At 39.8% G+C, this 20,585-nt stretch overlaps 1 protein-coding gene and 1 long non-coding RNA gene across 4 annotated transcripts in view; both read left to right on the top strand.

The window, feature by feature from the left end:
- The window catches only part of LOC307147114, a 53,322-nt gene extending 47,330 nt beyond the window's left edge, over window positions 1-5,992 (top strand). Inside the window, exons 4-5 of the long non-coding RNA XR_013819217.1 lie at window positions 4,379-4,481; window positions 5,948-5,992. This is a non-coding gene — a long non-coding RNA (uncharacterized lncRNA). The remainder of the gene's footprint in view (window positions 1-4,378; window positions 4,482-5,947) is intronic.
- A 786-nt stretch (window positions 5,993-6,778) lies between these two features.
- The window catches only part of nrg3b (neuregulin 3b), a 141,645-nt gene continuing 127,838 nt past the window's right edge, over window positions 6,779-20,585 (top strand). The window contains exon 1 of one of the 3 annotated variants that reach the window (XM_079851601.1): window positions 6,779-8,756. In XM_079851601.1, the coding sequence (XP_079707727.1) occupies window positions 7,904-8,756 (853 nt within the window). In that variant the 5' untranslated portion in view covers window positions 6,779-7,903. The remainder of the gene's footprint in view (window positions 8,757-20,585) is intronic. The other 2 variants (XM_079851600.1, XM_079851599.1) reach the window with 2 other exon arrangements.

Raw genomic sequence — 20,585 nt, 5'->3', positions numbered from 1 at the left:
ATTCTTTTTTATCTTTCCATCCATCGTTCTGTCTTTGCCTTCTATCGTTCTATATTTTTGTCATTCTATCATTCCATCTATCGTTCTTTCTGTCTTTCCATTTATTGTTCTTTCCGTCTTTCCACCTATCGTTCTGTATTTGTGTCATTCTGTCTTTCCTTATTTCTATCTATCCATTGTTGAGGTGTTATTTCTATTTGTAATTCTTTCAATCTATCCATTGTTCTGTCATTCTTTCTATGTATGTTATTTATTCTATTCTTTCTCTGTCTCTCTGTTTATCGTTCTGTTGTTGTGTTCTGTCATTCTTTCTGTCTTTCTAACATCCTACTCTATTTATAATTTTTTTTCTTTCTTTTTTTAAGGATCAGTCTGTGTGATTAATGATGATTATATCTCAGATGAAAATGCCTGACCCCTGCTGGTTGTAAACGATCTGTGCTTGTTATAACCCTACAGCAGATTGTGTCCCCTCATCCATAATGTCTTCCCTGGACATCTTTGCTTCACGCTGCTCTCGCCAACACCAGCTGGGCCTCTTAGACTCTCCATAGACCACAACTTGAGAGAACCCATGTCTGTTTCTGTTCTGTACATCTGATTGTGTACACATTTTGGTGTGTGTTTATTCTGGCTTGTGAGACACTCAGCGGGAATAGCCTGGCTTTTCAAGTCTAAGGTCTTGTTTCTAACCTGCACGGAGTGCTTTCTCTCTCTCTCGCTCCCTTGCTCTGATGCTGAAGGAGGAAAGCCCTTGCTCAAAAGGGCTACTTTTCCTATCTCTCTTTCTTAATTCAGGAGAGAGGTAATCCTTTGTGACAGGCATCTATTACAGCTGCCGTGACAATCTGTCACTCACAGCCGCCATGGTAACTGCACTCTCTGAAGATGCATTAGAGAGGGACTCCCCACCTGAGCGGGCTCATTGTGACATCATTAACTAAGAAGGCTCTTTGATTAAGAGGTTTCCAAGCAAAAGGGACAGCGTGAACTTGTGGAGAGATTTTATATTGCAATGATTTCAAGGAAATCATTAAATATTGCAATCTCACACAAAATGTATGTACCTGTATTTAAAATTGCACATAGCACCTGTCAGTCATTATTGTAACTCCCCATATAAATGTTACTTATAACAAACTACATTTTAAAACAATTTTTGAATTAAACTACAGTAGGTCCAAAATGCTGTAGTTAGAGTGCTGACAAGATCAAGAAGTAGAGGCCTCATTACACCTGTTTTAGCTGATTGGTGCCTTGTTGGCACTGAATGACTCGACACCTTCATACATTTCTGATTGTTTATTAGGATTTGTTCATAGTTTGCAGTTTGAGTCGATGGCAAAAATATCACATCACAATATTTTATCTCAGGCTGGATCACGATTCACAATCTTATCACGATTCTTTTTCATTTTTGTTTTTAAGACTATTTTACAATTCACTGAGCAGCACAGCCAAACTAATTTCCCTAATTAAAAATGTTTGCCTTACAAGGTAAAAAAAGAAAAAGAGAATAACTGACCATTTAGGCCAAAGTAGGGCTGGGTGATACGACCAGAATCTTATTGTCTCTTATTTAAAAACAATAAGAACAAAGATGCAAATCATAAATAATAGGTCAAATATAATATAAGATACAAATGAAATAAACTGTGCATTACTATTTTCTGCTACAGTATTTACTGTAACAGTTGCATTCAAGTAATAAACATGTAAAAATAAAACACTACAAACATTTCACTGTTTGAATTAAATATACACTGATTCTTAAAGCTAATCAAGTTATTCAGGTATTCATTTTGTTGTTTGATTAACATTGACACAGACAGCAGCAGGTTTATTAGGCTGCTGTCACTTTAAAGGGGCCCTATTATGCAAAATCCACTTTAACATGGAGTTTTAACATAAATATGTGTCAGCAATGTGTGTACGCAACCACCCTATAGGCTAATGGTAAAAATCCACCAGGCTCCGCCCTCTTCTGGAAAGCGGGGTGGGGAGCAGCAGCTCATTTGCATTTAAAGATAAATGCACGAAAACAGCATGTTTTTCCTTCCATTCAAAAATGGACATTTACAACATATAATAAATGATTTGTGGGGTATTTTGAGCTGAAACTTCACAGACACATTCTGGGGACACCTGAGACTTTAGGACCGAATGCACGTATCTAATACTGACATGCATCCGATACATTCACTTAAGACATAAACTACTGTGTTTATGTAAATCTTGTGTGTATTTGACAGTTTAAGTGCAGTAAGACACGAAAGAGAATTTAGTTCAGTATCTACTCACACTGTGAGACAGGCTTTTAGAGTGCATGCACATCGGGTGAATGCTCTGAAAAGCTAATGTCAGAACAGTGAGTGAATAAAAAGCTTAACTAGCAAGGTGATGTGAATGTACATGATGTAATTGTACGTGATGTTGGGACGGGGTGGCAGAACTGCAACTGATAAAATGTGCGGTGTAGCATGATTTAAAAATTGTGATATTGCACACCCCTAGTTTGAGATCTTCTAATGCAGACTGGCACACTGTAATGTAAACCTACTGTTGTGAGATCATGTAAAGCTGAATGTACAAAAATCAGGTTTTACAGCTTTTAGCACTCACATTTTTAAATTAGCTTTTCATTAATATGTTAAGTCTCTTTAGTCATAGTAATTAGTAATACTTTTTTCTGTATCTATATACAGTATAATTCCTTTTTTAACTTTTGCTTTTATTTTTATTTTGTTACACTGATGTTATGTTTTGTTATTCCAATTTTTATGTTTTTATATTTTGAAGCATTTTGAGATGCATATTATGGTGCTATGCTATACAGATTGTTTTTATTAATAGGATCATTTTATCATTTCCAAGCCTGGGCATTTTAAACCTTGTGCATTATGTTGTACTTACAAATTGTAAAGCTTTTACAAAGCTTTTCTCACCAGTGTGTTACAGAAAATGCATTCTGTTTTCTCGTGTGTATGGAATGTGCGGGTATGTGTGAATGTGGGTGGATCTCAGTCCAGTCTCAAGTGTAATGGCAACAAAGACTCTTCCCTTTGAACAGACGGAATGTCTTCCAATCTCCTAAATGCAATTATACTATTTTGGCAAGGCTCGTAATAAACGATGGATCCAGTTCAATTCAAGGTCAACTGCACCCAAAGATTAAGAAATGACCAGTAAGAAAGTGATTACTCAATTACACAGACTAATAAGACATTAACCCAACAAAGGATTGCCTTCCTTTAATGACTCTCTCTTTCATTTTTATTTTGCCGATGGGTTTAATAATTCTCTTATAAGAGCCATTTGCTATTTAAATCCATGCGGTAACTCACAAATAAATGTTTAGATGTATACTGACAGTCCTGTCATTTACAATGTCTATTCCACTGGTATGGGTTTCATTTGCTCTGCAGAAGAAAAGAGATCCAATTCATTGGGAATATTGTGCTCAAGATGTTACACAGTCCATGTCCCTTTTACTGAGGCTCAAATTCATTCAGTATTGTGCTGTGAACAATATTCCATCTCTAAAGTGATGCTGAGTGAAGAATTGCTGTGCTCTTGAATGTGTTATTGACATGACATCCAGTGTTGAAGATGATGGCATGTCTTATATAAGGTGTAAATATTTGCATCCTCCATACAAGGAATTGCACCACTGGTGGTATCTCTTGTTCACATCTGATGTACTAGCTTTTCTCATTCTCCCCTTGTCAATCACTCGTTTGTTTCCCCTTGGTTCTCCAGTTGACAAACAAAGACATCCATGTGCCCTGTTTTCTTAGTTTCACACTATGTTCTCCCTCATCCTCTCCTATCTTATTAGAAGTAGGTCCTATGTGAGGTCACTGCACATTTAATTGTCCCTGCTTCTGCAGAGACACCCCCTCCGTCAATCAAGTGCTGTCAGAGCGTTAAACTGTCCAAATCTACCCCTGGCCACACTCGTGGTGGGTGTGCGTTCACAGTCTAGTGCCCCTCAGAGGAAAGGGTTCTTATAAAGGTTGTTATTGATTGTTTGCGGAGGGATATGCTTGAATGAGGGCTTTAACCTTCTTCTGTATTGTATGTTTGTGTGTGTTCAGTATTTTGCGTGGCAAAATTTCATGAGGTGTGTCTACAGTAAATCAGTCATGGTTTCTGTTCTTAGCTTCTCTAACTTAATACCAAGTAGCTTCATTGTCAATCTAGCCAACTGTCTCTGTTGTTTGTGGTTCTCTACACTGTAGAGAAGGGAAGGTTGTTTCTTCAGTATTGCAGGTTAATTTGCAGATACTTCATTGTAGAATGCACACACATTTGTTTAAGCAAATAATATATCTGGTTGCCGTGACAATAACCTCACAATTTTTTCCTGTCTCTACAGTTTCCCTAAGCAGCTTTGACAACATGAAAAACAAAATGAAACCGTTTCAACTACAAGCTGAAAGAAGCTCATCCATTTCTTTGCACAACACTTGAAAATGCAAGTAAGGTGTTTTACTTCCACTGTTAAAGTTCAATTTCCATCACTGATGTTAGATGTGGAATAACATTTTTTGAAGTGATCGTTTTATGCTGACAAATTAATTTATGAAATGCTTCCAGTGAAAATGACAGACTTGGTGATGAATGCTGCACTTCTACAACCATTTAAGGCCTGTTAAAAATGGCAGACAGACTGAATGAAAATGTAGTTTTATTCTCTGACAGTAGGTGGTGCTTAAAGAAAAACAGAAATACCTTGGGGCCTCATGTTTAAAATAAAAAAAGAGTAGATTACATCCTTAAAGTGTGTGTACGCACAGGAAGATTGTGTGTACATGCATCCCCACTGTCTTTTCCCCAAAATAACCATATATGGAGCTTACATCATCTGTTTTTCTATGCATATCCTCATCTGCATATAATTTCCATATGCATATTTCCATCCATATGATAGCTTACTGCTGTGTTTAAAGGTATGAGATAGGCTGACTGTAAATGCTATTTGTGCAGTTATATTACATTGCTAAAAATCATTGTGTATCCTTGTCTTGTTTAAAATAAAAATATTAAAATATCTGTATCCTCGCCCACGGACAGTCAGATCGACAGAGGGTTATAAACAAAACAATTATTTGTCAAAATAATTTTTTTATCAATATCAGTAATCAGGCATTATGGTAAAAATGCAACACTATAGAAACAGCTAACCTGTACGCAACAGCGCAGGGTTGGGCGGAACTGACAGAATGGTTGTTTCTTACCCCTGCGTTTAGCCTAAAACACTGTATTCATATTCATCCCGTTTTAAATTAGACTAAAAACACAGAAGTTTTTCAGATTTTCCATTGCGGTGTTCTCTCCATATTTATGATTCTATGGAGCCTTTGGCCACTGCCTACAATGCGCTGGATCCTTACTGGAATCCAAAAATTACTCACTCCCACCCTTGAATTCTTGCACATCATTATAAACAAAAGTTTGCTTAGACGTTTTTCCTATTAAGCAAGGCGCTATTTGACTCTGGTCAAGCATATCCATAGTAGTCTGGTGGAAGTGGCCTTGGATGACAACATGCCCAGTACATTATGGGTGTTGATGTTTTCCTACCTATTTTGTAAAAGGGAAGATAACAGCTAGTTAGGTAGCACCGATTTAAAAAAAAAATTTAACCTTTCTACTGCATACTGCATAGTTTTATTGAAAGCCCTTATTGAAGTGCCCCTTTAGCTTAAAATGTACATGTAAATATAAAAACCTACAGAAAGTAAAAAAATAAAAAATAAAAATAATTCTTATTTGCATTTGATTTTGTTGAGATATCGAGGAAACTAAATAAAACTAGAGGGAGGGACCAGGAGCGAAGCTTGTCCTTTTGGTATGTTGTCCTATTTGGTTAATTTTGCTGCAGAGTGGAAATAGATTGAAAGTGACTGGATGTTGAATAATGTTATTCCTATCATTGTTTCAGGCTGGGTAGCCTCCTCCCACAAAAACAACAGTCTTTACCCCCTGAGTGTCCTGGTTCGAGACTTTCAAATCAAGTCTTCATACTCTGACAGACTACTCTGTATGTCCCTATCTGTCTTCCAGAAGCCTCTCCTTATGCAGTCCCTCAGGCACTCAGGGGTGTGTCTGTGAGACGGGCGTCTGTGGGGGATTTGAACTACTTTACATGTGCTGCTCTTTCTCTTCAACTACTGCAGGATTTAATACCATAGCAATTCTTTCTTTCTTCCCTTTGCTCTTTTCTTCCCTTGATCTGTTCTCCTTACTTTTTTATTTTTTTTCCCCTTCCTCACTTTCTCCCCTCTTTTCCTTCCTTCCTAAATTCCACCTTCCTTCCTTCCTTAATTCATTCTTTCATCGCTTCCTTCCTTCCTTCCTTCCTTCCTTCCTTAATTACTTCCTTCCTGTTTTCTTTCCCTTGTTCCTTCTTTCATTTCCTTTCCTGTACTTCTTTCCATTCTTCATTCTTTTTCTTCAAAACCTCCTTGCTCTTCCATGTCTGGTCACAATCAAGCTCAAGTAGTCATTGAGCAGTTCATATTTGTCAATCAGGACAGTCAACAAAGAAGGAAGGGCCAGGAAGGGAAAAGCGTGGCTGCTCAAGAAATTTATAACTAGCATCATTCACCCCCCCCCCCCCGAGACACACACACACCAGAAAACACATGCAGACACACACACTGCAGCCTCTAAGAAAAGCAGCCGCATCAGTTTTCAGAGCAGCGATCTCTCCTTTCCCCCCTCCCTTCTCTATCTCACTCTCTCACAGTCTCATGCTCACCCACTCACTCTCCCACCTTTTCTGCTTTCTCTCCGCCACACATTCTATGGCTTGCTCTCTCTCTCTCTCTCTCTCTCTCTCTCTCTCCCTCTCTCTCTCTCTCTCGTTTCCGCTCTCTCTCCCTCTGCTTGCTTCTCTCACACTCTGTGTGCCTGTGTTTCTGCCAAGGTCTGAGTCTTTCAGTGTGGGAATGTAGCAAGCTCAGAGACAGGACTGTCTTAGAATTCTGGTGCAATGACGGATGCAGGGCAGAGGCTCGGATGTGCACTGACAGAACAGGAGAACTAAGGGCAGGGATTGGGAAAAGGATCTGATGGATTTAACCCTAGCAGCTGTCTCTGCCTGATCACAGTACATCCTTCTCCTGCGCTGCGCTGTTCTCTCCTGTGGGGTGGATTACCGGCTGCCTGTGTCCACTGATGCACCGCTGTAGAGACTAGAGAGAAGATCCAAGCTGCGTAGCCAGAGACAAAGTGCCGTGTCGGGGGAGAGAGAGACGCAGAGCTGTCCCTTGAGTGGAGCTGTGCTTCTGGCGCTACCTGAGCTTCTCCACACACACAGACACTCACACACACATACAGAGGCAGGGCTGCGCCAGCCGCGACGACCGATGCGTTAATGCAGCTGTGAGAAAAATCTGCAGCAGGGAGCTGCCCTCGCTCAAACACTCACGGATTTACAAGGAAAATTTGACTACGGGCAGAACACCGACGGATCCGCAAAACTTAATTTTGTTCTATTTTTTTTCATCGCTATATATGGAGCGTCTTGGGAATTACCTTCGGTTCTATGGGAAGCTGAACTAAACAGAGGCTTGTTCCCAAAACCCACTCTTCTCCCAAACCCAGTCCTGTTCCTTATTGAGTGTGTGTATGTGTGCGTGTGTACGTGACTATTGGTGTCTTTGGGTTTAAGGTTTGTTTACTGTGTTGTATAGAATTTATATATTTATCTGTTCATGTATATGTATATAGGCTGATGTTTGCTGTTCTATTCATGTGAGTAGTCAGTGTTGCATGTATCTGTAGCTGTGGAAGAGTGTTAAATGAATATTAATGAGATGCCCAGTTTTGGCTCCCTCCCTAGCCCCCTCTGCTGCTTGCACTACTTCCTGGCTGGGCCCTGAACCCCAGAAGCATGAGTGAGAGAACAGCACTTGGGGCCACCATGGAGACCATGACCCTGGAAGAGCCCGGGGGTGAACAAGCCTCTCCCCGGGCCCCAGGGCCCCTCCGCTGTGGCCCCTGTGCTGTGTGGCCCCGCCAGCAGACCTGGCTTTGTGTTGTGCCCCTGCTGATGGGCTTTGTGGGCCTGGGCCTTAGCCTGATGCTTCTAAAATGGATTGTGGTGGGCTCAGTGCAGGATTATGTCCCGACTGACCTGGTGGACGCAAATCGTATCGGACAGGACCCCATTTTCCTATCTAAACCCAGTGCCCTGCCGAAGGGCTCTGATGGCTCCACGTCTACCACGTCCTCTACACCCTCAGTGGCTCCGGGTTCTGCAACCCGAGCAGCTGAGGGTACAGGTACAGTTCAAAGGACTCGAATTGGGCAGTCCTCAAACCACACGGCCAGTAGCAGTAGCAGCAGTGGAGGCGGGGCATTAGGGGGAGGGTCGGGGAACAGAGCTCCACACCTGCATAACCGAGTAGGAACGCGAGTGACCAACACCACCACCGCCACCCGGGCCACCAATCCTGTCCAACAGGGAGCAAAGGAGGTCACGCCGCGCAGCACCACGGTCCGAAAACCCAATGGGGAGGGTGGGAGCAGAAACGCATCGCCGTCTTCACGGGCTGGGCCACCGAGTACAACCACCTCGAGCACGACAACAACTACGATGACGACGAGCACAACCTCCACCCAAGCGGCCCAACCCACCTCCACCCTTGCTTCCCCCTCCAAGCCCGGTCAACGCTGGAACCATGGACGCTCCTCCAAGGGCCCTTCTACCAAGCCTACTCGCCCACACCATCGCTTTAGGACGCGTAAGTGCAATCTTCTAAATATTTAGATTGTGTGCATGCATGGATGTGGATGTGTTAATATGCTTGTGTGCGTGAGCTTGCTCCACTGTCTGTGATAACATGATTTTATGAAACACCTTTTTTCAGGTCTCATTATTTTGCTTTCCTCTAATATCCCTTCCCAACTTCATGTGCATCAATATACATATTCCAGCTCTCTTCTCGGCATTACAAAAGAGGCAGTCAAGCAGTCTAATAGTGTTTGTGCTTGTTGGTGATTTCATTAGTTCTGCATGTTAATGAGAGAGCCCTGTTTTTCATCTGTCTTTATCCTCTCTATATCAGGTGGACTACACTTGCTCTGTTTGTTTCATATCAAGAATAATGACTGTGTTGGAGCTTCCAGGTTTTTTTTTTTTTTACCAACAGCATAAGCATGTTCGCCCATTTGAAGCTGGTCTATTGTTAGAGAGAAATTTGCCTGATCTAAAGCAGATGCTCAAGGTGAGAGGAGGAGAGACAGATAGAAGGCAAAGAGGAAGAGTGCTGGAGAGGGTTCTGGCTGCTCTCGTCCTGTCGGTGGAGATCAGGTCTTAGGGTGGAGATTCCATTTAGATAAGTAAAGATATGAGTGCTGCTGTAGGTTTGGTAGGTAGACTTGAGGCACTGGATACACACTAAGACACTCACGCAGGGAGTGTGCACGCACACACACACTAGAGAGAACTGAAGAAGAGAGATATGAAACCGCTGCACATGGGAAATAGTATTTACATTGTAATCTGTGTCTGTATGACTCCATGTATGTGCTTTTACATCTGTATGATAGTACCGTCAGTAACAGTGTTAGGGTTGTTTTTTTGAAATTATAGTAGGCTACAAGCTACTCATTATTCATTCAATCTCTAGGAGTTTGCTACATCGAGGCTATTTATCAGGGTACTTTTTTTATAATTTAATCAGCCGTATTTGGCCAGAACAAAAAAAAGTTTTTTATTTTTTTATTTTTTTTATGAATGAGTGAAATGTCAATTAGGCCTACTATAGAGCTGGTAAGTCCCGCCCCTTCCGCGAACCCCACTGGACCTCTAGGTTGAAAAATCGTCAATGCAAGTGAATGGGAGAAAATAATTATTTTCTGGTCCCGTTTGAATTGTACCATGAATGTGAACATATGTTGTCTGTGAATTTTTAATATAATTTTTCGTGTAAAGAATGCTACAATTTAGCGTTTTATACGGTTAGACTTTGTGTGAGAGCACTTTGTGGACTACAACTCTTCGCTGCTTTCGACGCGTTTGAAACGTCACCACCACTCGCACACGGACACTAGCTCACGGATCCCGCTAAACATGGCTGTGTCTTTGGTGCACTTCACCGCCTTCTTTCAGGGAGAGGACAAAATCATTGAGGTTGGCGAAAACCACAGGTAAGTCAACTTTATGGGGTGACGTCACATAGGCGACATGTAGTCTTTCTCGTTATGTCTTTTCCACAACTGCTAGCCGAAGAATCATACCATATACTGTCAAACTCGTAACATGAAAAATTATATAAAAATTCACAGACAACATATGTTCACATTCATGGCACAATTCAAACGGGACCAGAAAATTATTATTTTCTCCCATTCACTTGCATTGACGATTTTTCAACCTAGAGGTCCAGTGGGGTTTTACGGATGGGCGGGACTTACCAGCTCTATACTTATACTAACAGTACAGTAAAACTATAATATTGGAAAATATTATTGCAATTTTAAATATATTTTAAATTTATTCCCATGATGACAAACCAGTCTACAATGTCACATGATCCTTTTATAACATGATCCTGCTATAAACAGCTTACCTAATTTATAGAATTGAAGCAGAAACAAAGTAATGAACGGCAGAATTTAATTAAATAAATGGAAATCTAAAATGCAGTGTAGGGATTCAAACTGTTGAGTTTTTTTTTCTTCAGTCTGTTCATTTACATGAACCCTCAACAAACTAGTGTACTAAAATGAACCTGACTGTGCAGTGCTACATAGGAGAGATGCATATCAGGCGGGAGCATGTTTGATTGTTTTGTGTTTAGTCACACTACACGATACTCATTGGTAAAAGTAGCTTGTTACTGGAAAAGCAACACTAATTTAAAAGAAGCCGAAACTGAGTTTGACTTTGTTACTCTCAAACACTGCTCAATTCATTCATGAATACTGAAAGAATGTGCTATCCATATAAAATACAGGCTTGTGTTAAACGACTGAAAAATATTCAGTTTTATTAGGGAATGGGGAATTAGCATTAGTCTGCATGCTAATTTGATGTACTTCTGTAATCAAATCTGGGATGTTGTTTATTTATAAAGCAAGGTGTTAAAAACAGGCCATCAATTTTGTATGTCAGCACCAATTAGCCAGCGTGGAGTTTGAATATCATCCAGTCTTGGGACCTTAAACAGCCCCTTACCATGAATAGACAATTACAGAGGTAACTTAAATGACATTTCACATTACTGCTCCCGCTTCTTCCTCGATAATCATATCTTGGAGATCGTGGTGAGTTTTATAGCATAATCAAATCCAAGCAGTGACCCTTATGTATTTTTATAAGGAAAACAAATCAAGATCTCATCTGCATCTTTATTATTTTTAAAGCTGTTACTTTAAGACCGAATGCACCGATCATGCATTTTGTGTTTGCCTTCACTTAAGACATAACCGACTATGTTTACTAGGATACTCGCCGATACAGGCGTTTTTTTTGTTTTTTTTGTCTAACGAAGCGCGGGAAGGTATGAAAGAGAGCTCAACTTCGCGCACTGCCTGAGAGACCGCGGGCTTCGGATGTTAAATTTCCCACACAGCGCGTGAGTAACAAATTCCCATTCGCATGTTACAGCGCTTTAGTATTTGCATTGGAAACGCTGAGATGATGAAGCACTGACCTGTCAACCGTACAAAGAGTCATTCACGTTTGTTCACGTTCTTGTTGTCACAACATTGCATTGTTAGAATTTAAAAAAAATTGTTACTGGCCAACTGGCGACTGACACAGTTTCATACACTCCACAACACCGATTTTTAATCGCATTTGGCGCTTGGTGAGTGTTCATTTTAAGCCGTGTATACTGTATATATGTATATATAGTACATAACTATAGTGTACTGGAACTAAATCCAACACCCTAGTCAACAGTGAGAACATGGCAAACTGCTTGCATAAAGAGAAGCTTATGTATAATTTAATACCACACATTCTCTCTTTCACAGTGCAGTGAATTTTCTCTTGAGCTAAAAGTGCCCCGGTGCGAATACAGATAAGGAAGGGGTGAGGGGCAAAAGAGGGCCCTGACTCTAGTCTGGGGCCAGAGAAGGACGAAAAATCATGCTTTCGGCCATGGTTCTTGCAGATCACACGGCTGTCTTTTTCTTTTATTAATATGTGTACATTGTCTGTGCCAGGGTCATTGCTAAAATTCACAGGACCTGTGAGAAAGTTTTATGGTTTTATGGGTATACCCATAAAGCAGTGTTTCTGAAACGGTGGATCCTGACCCAAAAATGCACATCTAAAAATTTCAACTACAACAATTAAATTATTAGTTTGGGGATAGGAACAATTCTCTTATGCTCATCAAGGCTGCATTTATTTGATCAAAAATACAGTAAAAACTTGAATATTGTGAAATATTGTGTAAAATTTAAAACAACTGTAACTTATTCCTGTGATGAGAGATGTATTATCAGCTTCCATTACTCAGGGATGCAATTTTTGCTTATTTATACAAATTTCCATATTTTCCACCCTAAAGGATGACTTGCGTCAATCCAAGAAAAAAAATGGTTTTGGTATGTTATGAAGACTAAATACTCCAAGGCACTAATGTGGTGAGGTGAAAAGCCTTTGATTAACTGAGCTAAATCATTAAAAACAACAGTGGACAGAAAGCCTGGGTCTATATGACATATTGAATTGTGTACATCGTTCTGAAAGCATGTGCAATTTCTTTATATTGTGAAATATGAGATGGTTGGAGAACAGATTTGGTTCTTGGAATACATCTGGATCAAGTAAGGGAGGTGTTATTGTTGGGCCAAGCTGTTTTATGAATAGAATTGGCAACTAGAAAAAGAGTAGTGGACTGTAAGTTGGATTTTGAATGTGCAATACTGTGTCGGGTAATGCATCACTGTATAATATAATACAAGCCTGTTCCGCCCTTGCTTGGACTTTCTCTCTGATGATCGTCTGAGAAGGAACATGATGAAATGCACTGGTAGCGGCCATGAGCGAACGCATTCATCTTTACGACTGCAAAATGATCTCATGTTTTGGTGGGACTTGTATGGTAATGCACCGGGAGACAGAGAGTATGTTGTATATTCCATAGGAGCCCAATTGAATAAGCGATACACTAACATCGTTTTAAAATCGGCCCAATGAGAGTGCATCTCTCATTCATATCTGTATCATTATCCCATTGTTCTGAAGGATGGCATGCAGCCATCCATTAGCTGCAGCACTGAAACCTGAGCCGCTCATCTTCTTCCCTGCCTTCCGACTCCATTTCATTCACCCTGATGCACATAGTCCTCCGCCTTTATATTTCCAACTCTAATATTATCCTTTATACTCTTCCCCCTCCTTTTCTTCCTGATTTCCTTTTCCTTCTCCCTCCTTGTCTTCATGCCTGAGTTTCCTGTATGTGTTATGTTTGTCTCTGTGTCCTATCTATGTTTGGGGTTGATTTGGCTCAGGGGCCAAGCCTCATTACTTCCTGTGTAAGGAGGGAGTGGGCGGCTGGCACTCTAAATGCAGCTGGCTATCTGCCTTTGGGGGGCGGGGATGCTTCTTCACTGACACATCATTGTGATTCCACGCACACCTTCCTCGGCACAGTCAGAAGCCGGCGTGGTTGAGCGGATTTTGTCAGGTATGAAAGTGCAGCGGCATCAGAGAGAGACACTGAGAACATGTCAGGCTAAAGCCTGGGGAAAAACATAGCCAGTAAATCACATTCTAGCTGCTAAAATAGAGGGCTCGAGGAAGAAAAAAGCTCTGACGTGGTGATTAATATTTGTGACGTGCTAACACATAGCATGCATTCAAGTACGGCGCACACCACAACCCCTGCGGCTCCTGTGGGAAAAGGTGTACCATATAATCATACACTGGGATTAAAGACAGAAATCCATTTAGCGCCGCCTTATGGGAGGTCAGCGAGACTTTTGCCCTGGCCAAGAGGAGCGTAGTTCCAGCTGCTGCTACCACACTGCTCTCCCCAGATACCAGCAACAGGATAGCCACGTGATGCCCGACCACCAATCACAACCCTAGAGGCTCAGAGAGTGAGAGACGAACCTTGAGGGAGAACTTCTCACTCCACCTGATGTTTCCCAGACAGTTCTAAAATGAAGTACCATACTCAGTCGCTGTTATCTTGCAGATTAGCTGACTTTTATCTTCGAGAAATGACGTGACATTTTCACCGGACTTCCAAGTTGTCCTCATGGTCTTTGTGTAACTGTGCACTTACAGACAGTCCTCTCCGGAGCGGCCTTGTTTGTTAGTGACATTTTAGTGCGCCGTGAGAGCCGGGCTCTCTCCTCTGTCTGGAGAGAGGGCGAGATTAATGCGCCCCTATGTGTACTTGTGGTAAGTGGCAGTGAAGGCCATCTTACGCTTCTATAATGTCACTGTGTGATTTATGTGGACAAAATGTCCGCTAGGAAGCCAAGAGTTTGTCGTGGAGTTGGATGAAATATTAATGCACAGAAAGAGAAACATGTAGAACGCATGTGGCAGGAAGTGTAAATAATTAATGGCATCTTTTTTTAAAAGTGCTGGGGATGGCCGGAGTCATGTATGCATGTTTTTTTTCACCGCAACGTAGTCTTTCAACACCAAAGTGATATGATAGAGCGTTTTATGGACAAACACGTGATGCCACAACCTGCATGTCCCCGTTTACTGAAAAAGTATTAAAAAGTATTGGTAATGGCACACTTCCCTACTGAAAAGACTTCTGTTTTCTATGTTGGGTTAAGGCTGGTTTGGTGGCCAAACCAGAAGGGTTTCTAGCCTTTTATCAGTACTGGGGCACAGGCCCCCCATCAAAAAATGTTGATTTATTTTTATGCTGTTATGGATTTATGGGTAACTTGTCATTGCCTGGAGTAAAGAGTGGTTCACAAGCTACACACACAATAAAGAGCTGCTTCATCGTTGAAAGTTTTTTGTTTACTGCACTGAATTGTAAATATAAACCTCACCCAGTTTTTAAGTATCCCATTACTATTTCAGTGTGAGAAATGACAGAAAATGATTCAATGCCTCAGTGAACTGTCCAAATGAATCAAACTGAATTGCAAACAATTTCAGACTTTTTTTTCAAACCAGTTAGACCAATAGTGATTCACTTGTAAATCTGTCATTGCCAGTTCTGACAGCTGATAATAAAACACAACTTGATTTATTGAAGAGCCCCAGTAAAAAAGCAATGCCCCTTTTCCAAACCAGTATATATATATGAAGAGTTCAGATGCAAAAGCCTCTAAGTGCCATCTGAAATTTTCTTCTAAAATTATCATTTTTATCAAGCTCGTATATTTAAGTTCAGTAATTTCACTTAAATGGCAATGAAAATGATCTATTAATTGTCATTTAAGTGAAATTACTGATCTTAAATATACGAGCTTGATAAAAATGATCACTCTAGAGGAAAATTTCAGATGGCACTTAGAGGCTTTTGCATCTAAACTCTTCATATATATATAATATTTAAGATGGTCCTGGTTGCTTTCAAGCTTCAAATAAGCAACATAAAGTGGTCCATTTGACTTTTAGTGCTTTATACAAAGTCTTCTGAAGCCACAATATAGCTTTGTGTAAGAAAAATACCTCTTATTCTTTGGTCTCTTATTGCCTTTCTCACCACCTACCCATTCGTTCATAGGCTGAAACTCACATCTTGTTGTATAACAAGATATGACATGACATTATTGCATACTGCTGTGGCAGAGTAAAGGGGATTACAGTTCAGTTATTGCATATCCTCTGTATCGAATTACGCAAGTTATCAGTTCACCTCTGAATGGATAGATAAGCATAGATGGAAGTGACATTTGGGCTTTTCTGCAGCTGGTACATTGGAATGCTTATAAGAGGCTGAAGTACTTAGAGAATAATGGTACTGTATGTATTTGTTGATGGAGACTCCATTTTGACACTTCTCTCTAGCTAGAGTTGGCAACACCGGGCTGTGGGGAGAGCAGGCGCTGTTTTACAGGCCTATCTGCCTCATCCACCTGGAATGGAGACATTTATTGAAAAAATTATGAAATTATTATTTCATATTATTAAAAAAATTAATATATACATGTCTATATATACTATCTATTGTTCTGTCATTCTATCAATTGTTCTATCAATTGTTTCAATACATACATATACATAGTATATATATACTTATACATACAGCATGTATATATATATATCATTTTATTTATTTATATACTTTATGTATATGTATGTAAAGCTGTAGATTTTACATTTTGATGATGACAAATACAAATCATTTTAATATTCATTTATTGTAAATTTTATTTTATTTGAATTCTAAATGTTATTTTGTGGTCTTGCATTCTTTGATTTATTCCCTGTATTTTCACTTTCACATTTGATCTGATTTAGCTCTGCTCTATTTTAGCTGAATAATATAAATTAAAGTTCTCAAAGGGCCATAATAAATCAAAAGATTTCAGTAAAGATTTATTTGTTCATTTTGACAGGTTCAGAATGCTGCATTCTGATCTTAGTTTGATACATTTGTAAATGATCTGCTGACACAGTAGTGAAATAAATTGCTGTTTTTTAGTAAACTTGTGTATTTGTCTGTTAAAGCAAAAAGCTTTAAAGCATCTGGAGAAGTGGCACATTTGTTGTCTTTTATAACTAAGCATCTGGAGAAGTGGTTAACTTTACTTGTCAGTTACCGATTTGTTTGAAAAAGACACATTTCTTCTAAAAGAATAATTTTGTGTTTTGATGTGAAATGCATTGTATGAACTGTAATGGATCCTACATCAATTCTATTGTAATTTTTGTGAGCCCCATTGGACCTGCATGTTAACCTCTAGAGTCATCCCCAATTTCACACCATCTGTGACGGCCTTGAATATTGCTTTGTAAATGGGCTCATCTGCTCTTTATGCCTTTTTCCCCCCAGTTATTCTGCACTGGAAACCTCAAAAAGCCTTGCTTAAAAGAAATTACACATAATTTTTGACTTCGTCCTAGATCCAAAAGGGCACAAGGAACATTCTCATCAAATGTTTTTAGACTTTTTTTAAAATAAATTAGAATATTTTTCCCTGTTTGCCAGTTTGTTTATTATGAGAAAAAAAAAAAAAAAGAAGTCTGCAACACTGAGCGTTAATTTATGAATAGGCCTAATTGGAATAAGCTTGATGAATGATTTTAAAAGCAACCTACAGACCATGAGTGCTAAAAAACATTTTCTTTTCTTAGCAGGTGAAAATGAAATGGATTCTGAATGCATCAGAAATTGAGACTGTAAACATTATAATTAGAAAATGGATATTATTGCTACATGAAACACATGCTTTGAGTGTGTATGATTGTGAGTGTGTATGTAGGGAGGCATTTGTGTTCTGTGGATATATACAGTATGTGTGTGTCTCATTGGTGTAATCCTGGCATGGTAAAGGCTTCGAAGGGATAATGTAAATGACTCCAATCTCAGTGTTGTGCTCACCCCAAACTCTGGCTCTCCTTTAATCTCCCATCCCATCTTCCATGTTTATCTCCCTTCCTCATTCCCTTATGTTTCCCAGTAACGATCTGTGACCCTGACGCACTGTGTTCCGCCCCAAAACAAACTTTGCACATCTTCTGAATAATGAGAGGGAGAAATGCGATGGAATCTCAGGGACTCATTGACTCGAGCTACACGAAGAGCTTCTCAACCTGTCAGGCAACAGAATGAATTATAAAATAGGATGCTATGCTGAGGATCTTCTCTCCACAACATCTCTCACTTTCCATTTGAAGTGAAATATTAAATCATTGATAGTTGAGTTACACACCAACAATACCAAGCATCTCTTAAAGCACCTGTCACAGGCAGACATAAAGGAACTCCTGCGCAGGGAATGCGTTTGATCTGCTCAACATGCAACAAAGCACTTAAAAATAGCCTGTTGAAAAAAAAAAAAAAAAAAAAAAAAAAACGCGGGAGGACGCACTTTGACGCCAGTGATTTTTGGAGTGATGCCTTACTTGCAGTCATTTGCCGAGCATGACATGTTGTTTGTTCCTTTTATCTGAATATTTGTTGTTCGAAACACACGCAGGTACAAATTCAGGTGTCGGGTACGATTTGTTCTTCCAGGTATGCCAAAAATTCCCAGATTTATTCTCTACTGTATTGTTATTATGCTTTTTTTAGAGCAGTCTTTTTTGTTCTCTGCTTGTTCCACATTTGGCCTGCATTTTCCCCAGTCTCTTCGTCTTTGAAAAAAGTAAAGTGAAATGTTTATAGAAAAGGAGTGTTATGGTTTTGGGGTTCTTTATAGCCGTCGTTAATTTGGCACGCTTGCTAATCTTTACCGGGCAGCGTAGTGGACTGCAGAAATGTCTGCCATTGCATTCGCCTTCGCCTGTGGTGATGGCCACAGATGTCATACTAAAGAATTTCAGACGGCAGATTTATTGTGCTGCCTTCAGGTTATTGCAAGTGCCATATGTGTTTTTTGGATGTGTAGTTGGTGCTTATGGACGTCTAGTTCATCCAAGTCTCTATTATAGGGGCCATTTGCATAAACTGAGCCTCTATGTTAAAACTCCGTCTGAAGAACAAGTTTGACCAACTAGTAAATTAGACCAATCTACTGTATGAAATTGACTTTAAAAAAGTTAGGACCAGTCTTAAAGATAAAATTTAGATGACTCACTTTTAAGATTAGTCTATGAAGGCCACTGGTGTATCTGAAGGGTAAACGACTAATAATTTTCCAGAAAAGTAGCCAGCTAGTAGAGTATTCACGGGTCAGTGTTTACCTTCTGATATTGACTCACCATACCCCTTGCAGCATCAGCGCACTTAGCTGTTTTTGGCAAGTCCAACACTGTGTTTACGGAAAGCGTGTGAGGGGAGAGAATGTCCACGCAGCTGAGATGACGCGGGTGAGAAACAAAAGCGTGCATCAACTCTGTTGCCAGATTCATGCTGCTTGCATTGTCGACTGTGCAAACAGTCATGTCTCAGTCGTGTCATTTCTGTCAGGCTCTGTCTGTCTACTGTATCTATCTATCTATCCTTCTATCCTTCTATCTATCTATCTATCTATCTATCTATCTATCTATCTATCTATCTATCTATCTATCTATCTATCTATCTATCTATCTATCTATCTATCTATCTATCTATCTATCTATCTATCTATCTATCTATCTGTCTGTCAGAACAATAAAATGATAGATAGATAGATAGATAGATAGATAGATAGATAGGACGATACATATATCATTCTGTTGTTCAATCTATCAATCTATTGTTCTGTCATTTTATCTATCGTTCTAAACATTTTCCTATCAATCGTCTGAATATATATATATATAGTGTATATACATTTGTAGTATAATTGATACGTATTAGTATCATTGATACGTTTTAGTTAAAAAATCAATTGGAAAGTCTGCTTCAATAGATGCAGTGTGTGGATTGAAGAAGATTGCTCCTGTTGTCACCAACTACTGCACAGCTTGTGATCCAGAATTAGTAGAAACAGAACCAACAAGCCGACTCTGGCAGATCTAAATGAATCTGTGCAACCCCTAATGCTTACACACATACCTGGAGTTCATGTACTGTAGTGCTTAGGCTTAAGAGTTCAAAGACTCCCCTTTTCACCTTGTCAAACATGCACATCTCTGCAAATATTTTGCGGCCCGCTTTCCAGCTCTCGCTGTCCGTGTCTTGGCTGTAGGCGTGCTGTGCATACAGGCCCTTCAACATTAAATATGAGCACTTTGATCCCAGCGTGGCATACTGCTCTGCAGGAATATGATAAGATGTGCTTGAGCATGCCGTCTCAAGTAAAATTAAGGCTAGTGGCCTTTCCCACATCTTATCTGTCTGTGTGCGTGTGTGTGTCTCCTGGCTCTCCCCTCTGGAACTCATTCAGCCATCTGGACGGAAGGACTGTTAATGTATCCTTTGTGAGTGGCTCCCCTCCCTCCTTAGTGATGGCAAACATCACAATGTGGATGCCGTTTGCCATCAATTCGTCCATCCAGCCAGGCCAGTGAGCTTCAGAGGAATAAAAAAGATTAAGAAAAGATATAGCTTGAAGTTTTGAGAGTCACAGTAAATAGAAGGATTTCCTTTTCTGGCCTAGAGCCTCTTTAAAAAAAAAAGTCCTGTTCAAAAGCAGTGCACGTCTCTTCAAGGTGCACCGTGGATACTATAGATGTGTGTGTGTATGTGTGTGTGTGTGTGAGAGATTCTGTGTTATGCTGGTTGTGGCAGGTAATGTGTTTTATGTATTTATAAACTACCATTTGGAGTCAGAAAGGTTTTTTTTCTGTCTTTGAAATAAGTGTTTAAGGCTCACCAAAGCTGTATACAGTAAAACTGTTTTTTGTAAAATATTGTTACAATTTGAAATAACTGTTTTCTATTTTTTATATATTTTAAAATGTAATTGATTCCTTTGCATTCTGAAACTAAATACTTATAAGCATGCATATTACTATGATATTGGCTGTTTATTAGTACTTATAAAGCACATATTAATGCCTTATTCTGCATGAAATTCCACATCCCTTAATCCTA

Source organism: Squalius cephalus (assembly GCF_949319135.1).
Source record: "Squalius cephalus genome assembly, chromosome: 19".
In the NCBI taxonomy this organism is placed as follows: domain Eukaryota; kingdom Metazoa; phylum Chordata; class Actinopteri; order Cypriniformes; family Leuciscidae; genus Squalius; species Squalius cephalus.
The sequence above is the reverse complement of the archived record's forward strand: the minus strand, read 5'-3'. Positions and strand labels throughout refer to the sequence as shown.